At 44.0% G+C, this 11,324-nt stretch overlaps 1 protein-coding gene across 1 annotated transcript; it reads left to right on the forward strand.

The window, feature by feature from the left end:
* The first annotated feature begins 1,974 nt into the window (after positions 1–1,974).
* Positions 1,975–8,336, forward strand: LOC104927241 (alpha-2Db adrenergic receptor). The gene is made up of 2 exons (XM_010741272.3): positions 1,975–3,117; positions 5,966–8,336. The coding sequence occupies exons 1-2, from the start codon at positions 2,791–2,793 to the stop codon at positions 7,109–7,111; spliced, it is 1,473 nt and encodes a 490-aa protein (XP_010739574.3). The 5' UTR covers positions 1,975–2,790; the 3' UTR covers positions 7,112–8,336.
* The last annotated feature ends 2,988 nt before the right edge of the window (positions 8,337–11,324 follow it).

Here is an 11,324-nt window from a genome sequence, read left to right on the forward strand (position 1 = left end):
ATTTCAGATTTATTGAAATTGAAAGTGCATTTCGGGAGAAGTGTGCAGATCATTGAGTTAAAATCTGATCTGACTCTGATGTAGCCTGAAGGCCGTGTCAGGATTTGAGCTGCTGTTTGCTGCGTTCAGACCAATGAACATGTGCAAGCCGCTGGAAATAATGTGTTTCAGAGTTGCGTTAGGTCTAAGAGGGCCATAACGATTCACCTGGCACCCAAATCAGCAAGAAACATTGCATATTGTATCATGTGATATGAGATAGTCACAGCCGTTTCTTTCCTCCCAGAGACTTAAACAACGGCCTGCTTCACAGCTCACGAGCTTCTTTGTTTGAACATTGATTTCATTTGGCCTTCTATCCTGTTAGCGAGCCCTTCGTTATCCCCTCACAGAGGATAATACAATTCACAGAGACGTGGGGGATTTCCTGGCAGGGAGCTGTCATTATCCTCCCCTCGACCTAAAGCCCTGAACGCTCTTTACGTTGAGCAAACAGCTGCCTGGTGTGAAGACGTGTTCAGCTCGGCTTCACCAGTGAGTGTCACTACAGGATGAAGGTGTCACCCTGATCTGTTGTTAGGTATGTCCACAGGCTGGGGCATCATGGGATTACCTCCCCGCCTGGATTCATCTGATTTAGGAGGCTGTCTATGAAGCTGATCTCAAAGTCTCAGTGTGGACTGTTTGTGGGCTGCAGGCTGGTTCTGGTTCCTCTGCCTACATGTCGTCGTTCAGCTCAAAGCAGCTAAATTAAGACGATCGTCTCTTCACTCATCTCAGGATCAAAGATAAACGCCCCAAAAAGCTGATGTGCTCGGAACTATTCTGTCTTTTTCAGCAGCTTTCTTTGATTTTATTATTCTCAATCTATCAGTCTCCCATCTGTTTCCTCCTCCTCTCACTCCTTGTTTCCTCCTCCTCTCACTCCTTGTTTCCTCCTTCTCTCCTTGTTTCCTCTTCTTTCCCCTATTGTTTCTGCCTCTTCTCTATTTGTGTCCTCTTCCCCTCCTTGTTTCCTCCTCCTCTCCCTCTTGTCTCTTCTCCGGTCTTCTTCAATCCACTTGTGATGTCTACTTTTTCCTTTCCTCTCCTCCTCTTTCCTCCTGTTTCCCCCTCATCTTCCTCCTCCTCCATTCCTCTTTTGTCTCCTGTCCTTTTCATGTCGTCTCCTCCACCCTTGTTCCCCCTCTTCTCTTCTCTTCTCTTCTCATCCTCTCCAGTCCTAACTATTTCTTTCTTCCCTTTTCCTTTTTTAATTCCTCTTGCTTATCCTCTCTTGTCCTATTTTGTCTCCTTTCTTATTTTTCCTTCTCTTCTCCTCTGCTCTATCCTCATTTCTCCTCTTCTCTCATCTTCTTTTTTCTTTCCTCTCCTCTTATTTACCTTCCTTCTACTTTACCTTCTTTTTCTCCTTCCCCACATCTCCTCTTGCCCTCACCTCTCTCTTTCTCTATACACACTGTATGTCATCTCTTTCTTTTCTTTTCCTTTCTCCTTTCACTTCCTCCCACTCTCACCTCCCTCTCATCTCCCCTTCCATCACTCCTCTTTCTTTGGTCTCCTCTTTTCCTCCTCACTTCTCCTCCCTCCCCTAACCCTGAATATCTTCCATCTCCTCTCATCCCTGTCTCTTCCCTCTTTCCTCCCTTTTAGTTCCCTCCTCCATCTCCTCTTTCTGTGGTCTCCTTTCTTCCTTGCCCCCCTTCACCCGTGAATATCTCCTCGTTTCTCCCATCAACCGTCTCTCCTCTCTTTCCCTCCCTCTTCCTCTCACTCTCTCGTAGTGCCCTCCTCTCCTGTATTATACCTTCCTTTCACCTCCCACTTCATCCACCTCTTTCCACCCTCCTCATCCTTCTCTCCCTCTTTCCTTTCTAGTTTCCTGACCTTACACTCCTCCTCTTCCCCTCCTTCAAATATCTCTTCCTCTCTCCATCTCCTCTCCACACATCTCCTACACTTTCCTTTCATCTCTTTTCTCTATTAGTCTCTCTCTCTCTCTCTCTCTCTCTCTCTCTCTCCTCCATTCTCCTCCTCCTCCTCCTCCTCCTCCATTCCAGCAGTAGAGAATCACTGAGCAGCAGCGGCGGCAGCAGCAGTGTCACTCAGCACGGCATCGACTGGCATCAAAGTGAGGACCTCCTGTTTTTTTTGGTTTATTTACTTCTCTTTTTTTTTTGCATCACCTCTTCCTCCTCTCTCCTTCTTCCATTTCTCTCCTCATTCCTTTTCTACTTCTCCTTTTTTTCCTCTGCCACATTTTTTTTCCAGAGTGCAGCAGTATGAGGGTACCATGCATTTCAAATAGGGTTTCTACCCCAACTATTTCTCTTTTCTTTTGCATCTCATTGGGAATAAGTAGGCCAGTCGTGTAGATCTAACACGGCATGTTAACCTCTTGGGCTCAGACGTGCTCATAAATGGATATTTTAACAGGTATGGTTTCTTTTTAAATCCTAACTTAAATCATGCAAATCCTTCTTTCAGTGACAGCATGAATACCGAGATGAAGCAGGATGTTTTTGAGTATAATATGATGAAAATTTGACTTTAATTTAGTGCTTAGTGAGAGAGAGCTAGTTGTTTTTTTAATATCTGGTATTTTGAAGCTGGTGAGGATATTATTGGATCTGTAACCAAAGAGACAGCTTTGAATTTCTTGGCAGATTCTTCTCATTCTTCTACTTTCTGTTGTTTTCTCACTGCCTGGCATAAAGAGACTGACACACTGGAGATACAAATACAAATAAAAATGGGGATCATAACAGCAGCAGCAGTCATTTAACCAGGATGGACTTACCGGATGTATTCGCGTCTGTAGTGGCCACGATGCCGGCCACTTTACCGCCAAACTCTTCTTTGGAGAATATCAACCAGACGTCGTCTTCTTCTCCGAGATCTCCTACTCTACCTCCTCACTCGCAGGTGGCGTCGGTGTTCATCGTGCTGGTGGTCACGGTCATCATCTTGGGCACCGTGGTGGGCAACGTTCTGGTCGTGGTGGCGGTGTTCACCAGCCGAGCACTGAGGGCGCCTCAGAACCTCTTCCTGGTGTCTCTGGCTTGCGCGGACATACTGGTGGCGACGCTGGTCATCCCCTTCTCTTTGGCTAATGAGGTGAGTACTGGACTTGACATTTGCATCTTATTTTCCCAAGGGACAACATACATTGGGGAACAGATTGCAATTTGTTCGATCAGGCCACGTCTGGAGATGGAGGCTCAGATCAGATCTCAGCCTGATGTACATCCAAACGACAAAGAGTCTACAGTTGTGTGAGGATGATCATTGGAAAAAGAAAAAAAACGTCTAGATAAACCAAAGTTTTGGACAAATTTTTACTTGAGGATGGGAATCACCAAAGTTCAAAGACTGTGAACGTCTGTACCAAGTTTTATGGCAAACTGTCCATCAGTTGTTGAGACATTTCAGTCAAAACCTGCTGGTGGCACTTACAGGAAAAGTCAAAGGATCATCAAAAGCGTAGAAAGACATTTTAGGCATCAGACAGTGCAATCCCTAGAGCCACACTGCTATCATGACATGAAAACCCATCCAACAAGTGTAAATGTCACCGCCCTCCGTCTTCCTGATCAGGCTGAGCTCTTTGCTACTCTACTCCTGAAGTGCGTTGCTTTTCTCAACCAACACAGATCTCAGGTCCAAAGAGTGGATTCGAGCTGATGAGAAGCTTGAAGCAATAAACGGGCTTCTAGCATTGGTTAGAGTTTGTGTGACGTTAACGTGACGACAGCAAGTAAAGACCACGGTTGTGGATTAATGAGAAAACTGTTAGAGTTCATACATTGCACATTCACAGTTTTGCACTTTAGCAGCAGGTGAAAGTTTGAAGGACTGCATTACCCACAAATCAAAGATCATCCATCTATATTCTGTGGTTCTGGTTCATGCATGTTCTTCAGCGCTATCTGCAATAATGTGATATTTCTATGAGGGTTAGCGTTGAGTTGATCCATGTTTTCACAATGTGAATCTAATCATGCTGAATACTGAAAACTTTCTGGTTAAAACCTCCGATGTCTCCTCTGAGAGTCAGTATTGAGGCAGCGAACATTGTGCAGTTTAGAGACAATTTAATTACATTTCTCGCTCCCTCCGCAGCCGAGCTGCTCTCTCTGATTTGATCATCTGTGTTGAATTAGAAATTTAGACACTTCTGCTGACTGTAATTGTTTCCTGTCTGCTTTAGATTGATTGATACTTTGGGTTCATCTCAGCTGCTCTTCTCTCAGTAGGGCAACTGGTTATAGATACGTGCTTGAGCCAGTCTGGTACTTTGGGTCACCCTGGTCATTCGGTCTGGTTTTCTTATCATCTTACTTGTTTTCCAGATAGTAGACTTTTGCTGTTCCACTAAATGAGAGCAGTCAGTAGATTGATCACTCCAACAAACTGAAGAAAAAGCTCAAAGAAAACAAAGACATTTACATTTTTACTGAGGGAAGCTGACTGCAGTAAGAGTCCAAGTCGATCTGGAGCAGTTGTGGCTGAACAGATACTTAAAACTCAGTCGATAAGCATTAAATTTAGGTGATTAGTAACATTAATGGTCCTCACACGTTTAATTCCCCTGACTTTCACGGTCCACTGACTTTTCCTCTAGCGAAGGACTGCCCAAAGGTAAAAAAAATTAATTAATCCATCACAACAGGTGTTTGCATTTGATGTGTGGCTCACCATTAACTTTCAGTTTTTGCCCTCCAAGGACAAAGTTTGGGTACCACCAAGAGGAAGACATTTATCGTTGTAAGGGGATCGTCCCAACAGCTACTGGATGAACCCTGATGCCTTTGGTGATTCCCTGACTTGTCATGACGTTCCCACCTGTTGCAAACCCACCCAATTTTAGTTTAGTACAAACCAAGCGGCAACCTCCATGTCTGTGAAATGAAGCCTATGCGGAAGTGCCAAAAACTGCACTTGAGGCTGGCTCCAGAAATGAGTCGGCCTCCATAAGCCCCCACGTTAAAATGTCCAACTTCACAGCAGAAATAAACATGTTTACAGCCTGTTTTGGGGTTCTTTAGCCACAGATTTTGAGTTTCAAAGCAAAGTTGTAGACTATTAGTCTTGTTTTTTTTGTTTTTTGTTTTTCTGATTAAATCATTTACTTGAGAAAATGTCAAAAAATAGCAAAAACATCCATCACAAATTCCCAGAGCTCGAGGAGACAGATTGCTTGTCTGGGGGCGGTCGAAAAAAAGATATTAAACTTACAGTTACAGCTAGACAGAAAAAATGGTCAAGGTCAATATATTATTGCAGATCTATTGCTGTATGCATCAGCCTATGGATACAAATAGAAACAATCTCTCTGATTCATAGCATATGAACCACCTCTTCTTTTTCTAATAACCACATTTGAGGGATCTTTAAGGGATATTTTTACTGTCAGACAGTTGCAGCCTCAAAAGTTATCCGGGTTATATCTACAGGGATGGATTTTTTAGAGATTTTTAAAGATGAATTGATGATCAATGAATCATTTCATTGCTCTTGGAATATTAATAGTTTGCAGACCAGCCTTCCTTTGAACTTTAGCAGATCCTCGCTTCAAATAATCTGGAGCTGAAGCTCCCCTGAAAAGATAATCCAGCATAACAAATGTTCTTTGTAGCCAAGCAACTGCACTGCAGCTGACAAAAGACCAATATACTACTTCTGTATCACCTGTCAGTGAGCAGAATACAGGTGATGAAGAGTTAAATGCTGGACTGCAGAGCACACACACACTCTGAAGGAATTTGATTGTTTCTTAGAGCCATGAAAAGACAAAATACATGTTCAGCCAACATGCCTGTAATGAGATATTGACTGATTTACTGTTAGGAGGCCTCGCCGACTGACCGACTTGTGAATAAAAGGTTCATTCTTTCCCTCTGCAGGTCATTACTGCTGCTTAATGAATCATTCACATATTTTAATTGCCTTTCCCTCTTTCCAGGTCATGGGTTACTGGTACTTTGGTTCCACCTGGTGCTCCTTCTACCTGGCTCTGGATGTCCTCTTTTGCACATCCTCCATCGTCCACCTCTGCGCCATTAGCCTCGACCGCTACTGGTCCGTCACCAAAGCCGTCAGCTACAACCGCAAACGGACGCCCAAGCGGATTAAAGCGATGATCAGCATCGTGTGGCTCATATCTATCGTCATCTCCTTCCCGCCGCTCCTCATGGCGCACAAAGAGGAGGATTCGGAGACGGAGGAGGAGAGCGACACAAGGAGGCAGGAGTGTCTTCTCAACAACCAGACGTGGTACATCCTCTCCTCCTGCCTCGTGTCCTTCTTTGCCCCGGGAATCATCATGATACTTGTTTATTGTAAGATCTACCGCGTTGCCAAGCAGCGAGCCTCCACCGTGTTCGTGGCGAAGAACGTGATGGAGAGGCAGCCGTCGCAGTCCGAGACCTGCTTCGTGGGCACTGCCAGAAAAGGAGACGGCTGCAGTGGTAAATCCCAGTATGAGCTGGAGAGCCCGCGGCCTGTGAACCGACACAGCTCCTCCAACATGGACAGCAACAGCAGCGGCAACAGGAGAGAAGATCTGGATGATATTGACTTAGAGGAGAGGAGGTGCAAAGCTGACGCGAAGACATCCTCCTCGTTTGCCTCGGCTCTTCGTTTCCCCAGGAGAGCCGGGGGAAGCGTGAAAACCGAGGAGGGTAAGGACTCAGATGGAAGTACAAACAGGTTGAAGCCTCCTCTTCCTCCTCCATCCTGCGCCTCCATATCATGGGCATCATCAGACCAGTGCTCCCACCACTTCCTCCTCCCCTCTCCAGTGCCTCTCCGCAGCAGGCAGATGTCTCTATCCAAGAACAAAGTGGCGCAAATGCGGGAGAAGCGCTTCACGTTTGTTCTGGCGGTGGTGATGGGGGTTTTTGTCCTCTGCTGGTTCCCGTTTTTCTTCACCTACAGCCTCCACGCCGTCTGCAGAGAGAACTGCATCATCCCCGACACGCTCTTCGACCTGTTCTTCTGGATCGGGTACTGCAACAGCTGCCTGAACCCCATCATATACACCATCTTTAACCGAGACTTCAGGAGGGCCTTCAAGAAGATCTTATTTGAAACTCACAAACGAACATAAGAATGTGAATGTACGTGTGTCTGCTTTCACAGAAACACAACAATCAAACACCGATGTGTGTGTGCACACAGTTCCAATCCTGTTTTCCACTGTGCTGTCATACCGACATTAAAGGGCTTGTCATACAGCCTGAGTATTGATTTATTATTCAACTACTCGCTGATTTATTCAATAATCACTTTCTATTTTAAACAAGCCTGAGAAAGATGATCACGACACACTGATTCTGTGGCAGCAGGGGTTTCAAACTCTGCTTCCTTGACACTTCAACAACTTCCTGAATGTTAATTGGAGGAAAAACTGGCCGCAGGCAGTGAACTACGTCCCCGCGGAGCTCCGAGATGTCTCCGCACAGAATAAAAGCTGATTTGCAAGAAACTGAGAAATATATTCACATTTTTTAAAATGGATTTTCTTTGCCTCAGAGTAATCAAACACCAGCCACGCTTATAGTTTAAACTTTAAACTTCAAGTAGACATAAGCATCAGAAAAATGAATGAAAGTTACCAGATATTCCACAGAGCTGCAGTGTGGTGTTGACACTTCACAGCCCAGGGGCAAAAACATTAAAAATTCATGTGAAGCTATAGCAGATGGGCTGAACACAGAAAAACAGAGAGAGAGACGACAAAAGAGAAAAATAGAGCCTAACTACAGCCGAGCGTCTGAATAAATATAATCAACCGCAGGCTCGTACGGCGATAGATGATTATCCAGTGAAGCTCGGGATCCATGTGTGGGCTGAAGTACTCAAAGCTCACGTCTCTGGTGTCTGTCAAACCTGACCGGACTCTAACCTGACCCGGCACAGAGCAGACACGACGCCTCGTGCAAATTATGTGAGACAATCTGTGGCCAGAGACTGAGACAGAGAGAGGAGACAATCAGGCGAGATGCTTTTATCCTTTAAAAACATAAAACCACAGATACGACAGATATGTGAGCGACAGGTCCAAGGCCACGAGCGATGGTTATCATCATGCTGGTTGCTATGCAACAGAGTTTGACAGCAATTTAAAAGCTGTGTAATTAACAACCGAAATGACGAGGATGAAGCTGCTGGAAGTTGAAAGTTAGAAGAGAATAGTTTGAGTCCAAAAAAAGATGAAATATTTAATAAATAATGACAAAACTTTGTTGTTTTTTTCCTCTCTGGATCACTCGACAGGTAAACAGGTTAATCGTTAACCGGTGATAGTATCATGATGGAAGCACGACATGAGGTTTATAGATTTCACAATCCATAATATCAAAGATTCAGAGAACTCTCTGCATGTAAGGCGCAAGACTGAAACCAACACTCAGCGTCCGTGACCTTTGACCCGTCAGGCAGCGCTGCGTTAAAAACCCACATGACTGTATAAAAAAAAAAATAAAAAAAATACATTACTACACGGTAACCGTCAATAAACACAACTGCATCGACCATGTAGAGAGAGAGACATCGATCTCAGACCAATGGTAATTTAGCAGTTTATTAGAAAACAGAGGCAGAATGTGTAAGGATGGGTGAAGATCCAGAATCCAGCGACTGGTGGCGGCATGGCAAAGTCCAGAACAGAAACAAAGACAAGATGCAGAGAGTGTTACCAAGACGGTTATTGAATAATCTGGCCGAGTTTGGGAGGTTGAGTCGGTCTTTTGTGCTGCAGAGGTTGATTAGATGATGAGGATCAGGCGGTGAGGTGATCAGGCAGGAGAGACAAACAAACGAGACAGAAAGAAACACAAAGAAAAGGAAAAACACTGGGAATCAGGAGGCAGACAGCTTTGTCATAACACCGGGACATTAACATACACGTATACTAAATAATAAAGCCAGTAGAGCAGGGAGTGGATGAAAATAGGCTGCAAACAGAAGAGACGTGAGGACAGGAGATCTGCCAAGTGTCTGCTGCTGCTCTGGGTTATGTGTAGGGCCACTCTGAGCTCAGGTGTGTCCTATGCTGGTAATTAACCTCCAGCAGGTCTGCAGCCCTGCAGACAGAAAAACAGAACCAGCAGGATGAACCGAGCAGAGGGGTCGACACATCCTCTACTTCAAAACGGACGCTGTCACAACTTCCACCTCCCCACAATCCCACAATGCCCAAATTAGAGTTTAAACCGGTGGACTCCAGTGCACCTGTTAAAGCTTTCACAGCTGCTTTCTCTGCTGGAAATAATGGTCCAATGTCAAACATGAGCGATGGTGTGCAAAATTAATCAGGATACTTCGAAAATCTGATGGTCTTTTTTAAATTTAGGACGTAATACATACCACATATAACATACAGCTATACAGTTCTTACAGAAATTAACACTCTGAGTCATGTAGTATGACCAATCCGATCCTGCATAACTTTAAGCCTTAATATAATGTGAACAGGTGAGTTGTATATAAATTCACCCTCAGTACAGTTGTCATGAACGGGGAAATTAGCTACAGAGACCAAAACTGTTTTTTGTACCAGGCTGTAAACATGTTTATTTCTGCTGTGAAGTTGGACATGGGGACTTATGGAGACTGACTCACTTCTGGAGCCAGCCTCAAGTGGACGCCCAGAGGAACTGCAGCATCAAAAAGATTTATTTCTTGGTGTGTTTATTTAACCAATATTTTATCATAAAAGTTTAACCACCCATAAAAACAATAGATTTACCCTTAATAATACACTGAAACATTCATTCCTCAAAGATGAAGTTCATGTAGCATTTGAGATCATTTCTTGGTGATGTCTGGTTAGTGCTTGTCTTGTTTTAATATATTTTAAAGTTTGTTAGCTCATGTTTATTTAGTGGATCACTAGATGATACTCAAACCTATGGTTGTTCAAATCTTGAAATAATGGGCCTCTGCTGCCCCGACTGACTTTTATCTTCTATAGAGTTAGAAACAATGTTTAAATATTAAAACAAGATGTAATAATCTGGCTGCATCCTGGGTATAATTTTAATCTTTTTTTTTAAAGATGGTTCTGACTGTCAGACTGTAGACAGTTTCACATCTGTGAATCCAAAAATAAAAATGTTTTCAGCTCTGAGCGCCCAGAGAAACTCTCCTTTATACGGAGTGTTAAAAAGCATCCACGTGACGTCTTCTAACCTTGAAACTGTTGTTGTTTTGCTCGTTTAAATGCATGCGACAGGTTATTTTAAAATCCGACAGCGCCCTGGCTCGTCCCTTTGGGAGGAACAACAACAATGGTCGTCCTCTTGCCAGGTGGAACGATGGGATGAGGTCCTGGACTCAACACATCCTGATCACATTTCAATACCGGCTGTCACTGTGGCTGTGTGGGTGTCAATGAGCGAGCTCCAAGCCAAATCAAAAATGTTAATGTACTGCTCTGTTGGAATAAAGGCAGATTTACATTTCACATCAAACGGCAGTCTCACTTATGAAACAAGGGAGATTAGGTTTGGGGTTGTAGGTTTTGTGCCCCATGTGCATAAGTCAGCACAGACTCCATTTCCTCTTTCAGTAATGATTCAAATAGAAACACCAAAGAAAGTGCCAATAAAAGAAGACTGAGCCGTCCCTTGTAGTTCTCATTACACACCGGAATGATAAAATTGATGGACGGACGGAAAATAAAGAGAAACTTTTGCTCTTTGTACATCAAAATGAATGAAATAAAACTAATTAAAGCCCAGAGGGAAGTCGACGTCTTTATCCTGTGCAGACTCAGACTCGTCAAATTTGACAAAGTAACAGACAAACTGTTAACTTCACCTGCTAAAGGCTACATGAAGAAAAGAAAACCCCACGGAGAATCATCAAACTCATTAGGATTCATCCTCTGGGGAACTTAGTGATAAATCCATTGGTCGCTCAGATATTTGACTTTGTACCAAAGTGAACAGACCAAACTAAATTATTGCCTAGTGTGGCTTCAGTGGACGTTCCTGCAGAGACAGTTTTGCATTTATGTTAGGTTTGCACTTTGGCAGAAAACTGAACCCACAATGCCGACCACAAACAGGAATTACTTTTGAAGGTTTTTATATCAGAGACACGACATGAACAGTCAATACAGGAGGAGTGAGGGGTGGGGGGGGAAGGAGGCTTCAAGGCAAAGACCTGCAGGGCAGGTGAGTGTGACAGGGCTGAAGTGAAAGCAGACAAACAGACACAAGAAGCAGGTGTCCAAAAAACAGACAACAAAGAATCTTCAGTGAAAGGCTTTTCAGAGCTGGGGCATGAGTCGTTACAGCAAAAGGTACAGGCAA

Source organism: Larimichthys crocea, chromosome VIII (genome assembly GCF_000972845.2).
Source record: "Larimichthys crocea isolate SSNF chromosome VIII, L_crocea_2.0, whole genome shotgun sequence".
Taxonomy (NCBI): domain Eukaryota; kingdom Metazoa; phylum Chordata; class Actinopteri; family Sciaenidae; genus Larimichthys; species Larimichthys crocea.